The sequence below is a fragment of the Gobio gobio genome, assembly GCF_949357685.1.
Source record: "Gobio gobio genome assembly, chromosome: 5".
NCBI lineage: Eukaryota > Metazoa > Chordata > Actinopteri > Cypriniformes > Gobionidae > Gobio > Gobio gobio.
Genome location: NC_137101.1, coordinates 48,183,028 through 48,185,943, shown reverse-complemented (window position 1 = coordinate 48,185,943; position 2,916 = coordinate 48,183,028). Strand labels below are relative to the sequence as shown.

Genomic DNA, 2,916 nt, shown 5'->3' with positions numbered 1-2,916 from the left:
ACTCCTGGAAATCTCCCTAATTTTCGGCAGTTTTCGACAATTTAGAGGCAGCGAACGTCGCGTTCGTCTGTGCCACAAATTGTCGTAAACGAACCATGACGTAGGTGGAGAGCCCCCCCCCGCTGAGAGACCGCGCGGAGGTGCGACGCCTCTAATTTGCATATGAATAGCAGCGAAACCAGAGAGTCAACGGCCAGACTTGAATTTACTCACTCACTATTGGCTGAAGCCACTACATTTAAAAAAGAAAAATCCCTCGTGATTGGTTGGCAGATCACTGCAAACCAATCATTATTGGTCCCCCTGGCTCATTATAAATGTAAACCCCAATAATAATAATAATAAATATATAATTTATGTTGTAATAATTTGTTTCATATTAATGTTATTGTGCTATGAAGTATTCATACCATCAAGGAATATATGGGAAAATTATACGGACCGTGCCGTTTATTCAAACAAGGGGCTTCATTTATAAGCATACAGCTGTTCATTCAAAGAAAGGGCTTCATTTATAAAACACAGCGGTTTACTCAAAGAAAGAGCTTTATTGTTAAACACACAACTATGTACAGTGCAGCAGTAATGTCTCGTAATGTAAAGTTCGTCGAGCTCCAGGCTGCGAGAGCGCGGTGGCCGCACAATCCATCCAGACACCCCGTCAACAAAGCCGTCTTCCTCGTCAAACATGAGTTCAATGGCCGCGGACTTCCAAACGTCCACCTCATCCAGCACACTCTTGCTTCCAGCAACTGTAATACAATCCATAAAGACAATAAGCAACCTGAAAAATACTCACATTGACAAAAAACGGATCTAATATAATAAATCTTACCCTTTTTCTTCTTGATCGACTCCGAGCTAAACTTCGCAGTTTCAGGTTGTTTGTATCTGAAGCTCCGGCGTGTCGATTCATAATACGTCTTACAGGCAGCTGGAAAACAATTACATGAGACTGGTATTAATAAAAACAGTCACGGTAAAATTAAACAAGGAATGAGAAACACATTAGAAGTTACTTACACACAATTTCGTCGTGATCAGCGGTTAAATCTGGACTCGCGGAAATCTCTCCAAGCAGATAAGAGCTCACGGCTTCGTTATGAGGCGAGGATAGTCTGTGTAAACAAAATGTGCAGTTTTAAGCTCGGATCTATTAACGCATCCATTTCCTTATACAGCTGAATAAAAGCATATTCTTTAAATCTTAACGTTACATTACCCATGCTGTGGTTCATAGCGGCTGCAGTTTGCCTCAGAGTTATGAAGACGAAGACAGCCTCCTGAAAATGAGTCCAAAAAGTTCGTCGCGTCCATGCAGAGATTGAGTTGAAGACGGTGTCCTGTCATTGTTGATCACGAAAAAGGAAAGCAGCAAAAAACATCAAAAAAATAGTTTAAAGCTCGTCTTCTACGCGTCATGGCCATGACCTCGACCTCGCACCTCATTGGACTAGGGCTCTGATATGGAACGCGCCCGGGGCCAAATCTCTTTATACGAAACGCGTGACTTATGATTGTTTCAACCTTCAACACGCCCTGTTTTCCGCTTCACGCACAGTTTTAACATGTTAAGAAGACACATTTGAACGTGTTTCTTAACGCGCACATTCTGTACATGTCGAAGCGTAATATTTTTTTTTTTAAAGCAGACTTACCTTTAGATGTAGCCTAGGCTACATACATATTAATATAAGATATTAATTAATTGCTTAACTGACTACTGTGCTAGAGTAAAGTAGCCTAATGTTACAATGTATATTAAGTAAATGCTTAATATTATACAATTATTATAATTTATCTATATGGGTTATTGTTTGTTTTTTAAAGTTAGGCTATATATAATTTCTAAAAGTATAGGCTAATTTACACAGCACATATTTATAACTGAAAACACACACAACTTTATTCACTTTCACATAATAATGTTTTTGTAATTTGGTGTTTAGTTTGTTGTATAGTTTGTTTATACTGTTCTGTCTCTGTTTTGTTTCCAGGAACATCTGATGAGTGCTATAATAAAATGACTTCATTATATTTAAAATATGTTTTGATATTCATTTTATTTATATTATTGATATTTTATTTACCCATAAACGTGTCTTTAGGAAGCCATAAGTTATAGAGACAAGAATAACTTTTGCCATTTAAATGCCACATTCATTTACTGAGGACCCATACAGCCAATGATCATGTGTGAAAACACTTATACATAAATTGATCACTTAGAAATCAAAACTAAGGTTTGAGAAAGAAAGAATATGCATACAACAAAATATATTGTTTCATAGCAGCTTCAGTAACAAGTTCAAAACAAATTCTGCTGTAAACCGGCTCTAACAAGCCAATATAGTGTCAATATTCAGCTCAAGTGACTTCAGTGTTGATTCAGTTCAGTTGATTTCAGTTCAACTGTAAATTCCATGTTAATCTTGAGTACCTATAGAGTAGTGTTGCATCCGTCATATCTCTGTAGAGTCTTTAGTTTGATCATATTTATAACGCTGTACCGATTCTTTTCGAAAACACCCGAGCTCATGCAGGCGTGCAGAGCTAAAGAGTCACGGACACACACACACACACACACACACACTACATCATGACATTATCCCTGGATAACTTTCGATTCACTATAAATGCCACCCAGTTGTGCATTGTGTAGTTAGATATATGCAAAAACAACATTTTTGGAAATAGTTAAAATAGTTTTGCACAAAGTGTTGCTTTTGCAAGAGATGTCTGATGTTTTGTGTGTAGAGTTACAAGAAATGGAGCCATATTTTCAGAAATTGTGTGTAAGCAATTAGATAAAACTGTAAATGAATCCAGTTTATTTTAGTTCAGGACTCATAGTCCAGGTGTTAGTAATCTGTGCTTAATCTTTGTTCCAGGCAACAATTTTTTAACTCACGATTA

The 2,916-nt window shown here is 37.2% G+C and overlaps 1 protein-coding gene across 1 annotated transcript; it reads right to left on the bottom strand.

Moving 5' to 3' along the window:
- Positions 1–468: 468 nt before the first annotated feature.
- On the bottom strand, positions 469–1,454 carry LOC307126316 (uncharacterized protein; the record flags this gene model as incomplete). The annotated part of the gene is made up of 4 exons (XM_079816781.1): positions 1,223–1,454; positions 1,024–1,118; positions 836–934; positions 469–752 (listed from the first exon to the last, which is right to left on the bottom strand). Exons 1-4 carry the CDS (start codon positions 1,348–1,350, stop codon positions 469–471), a joined length of 606 nt encoding a protein of 201 aa, XP_079672907.1. The 5' UTR covers positions 1,351–1,454.
- Between the last annotated feature and the right edge of the window lie 1,462 nt (positions 1,455–2,916).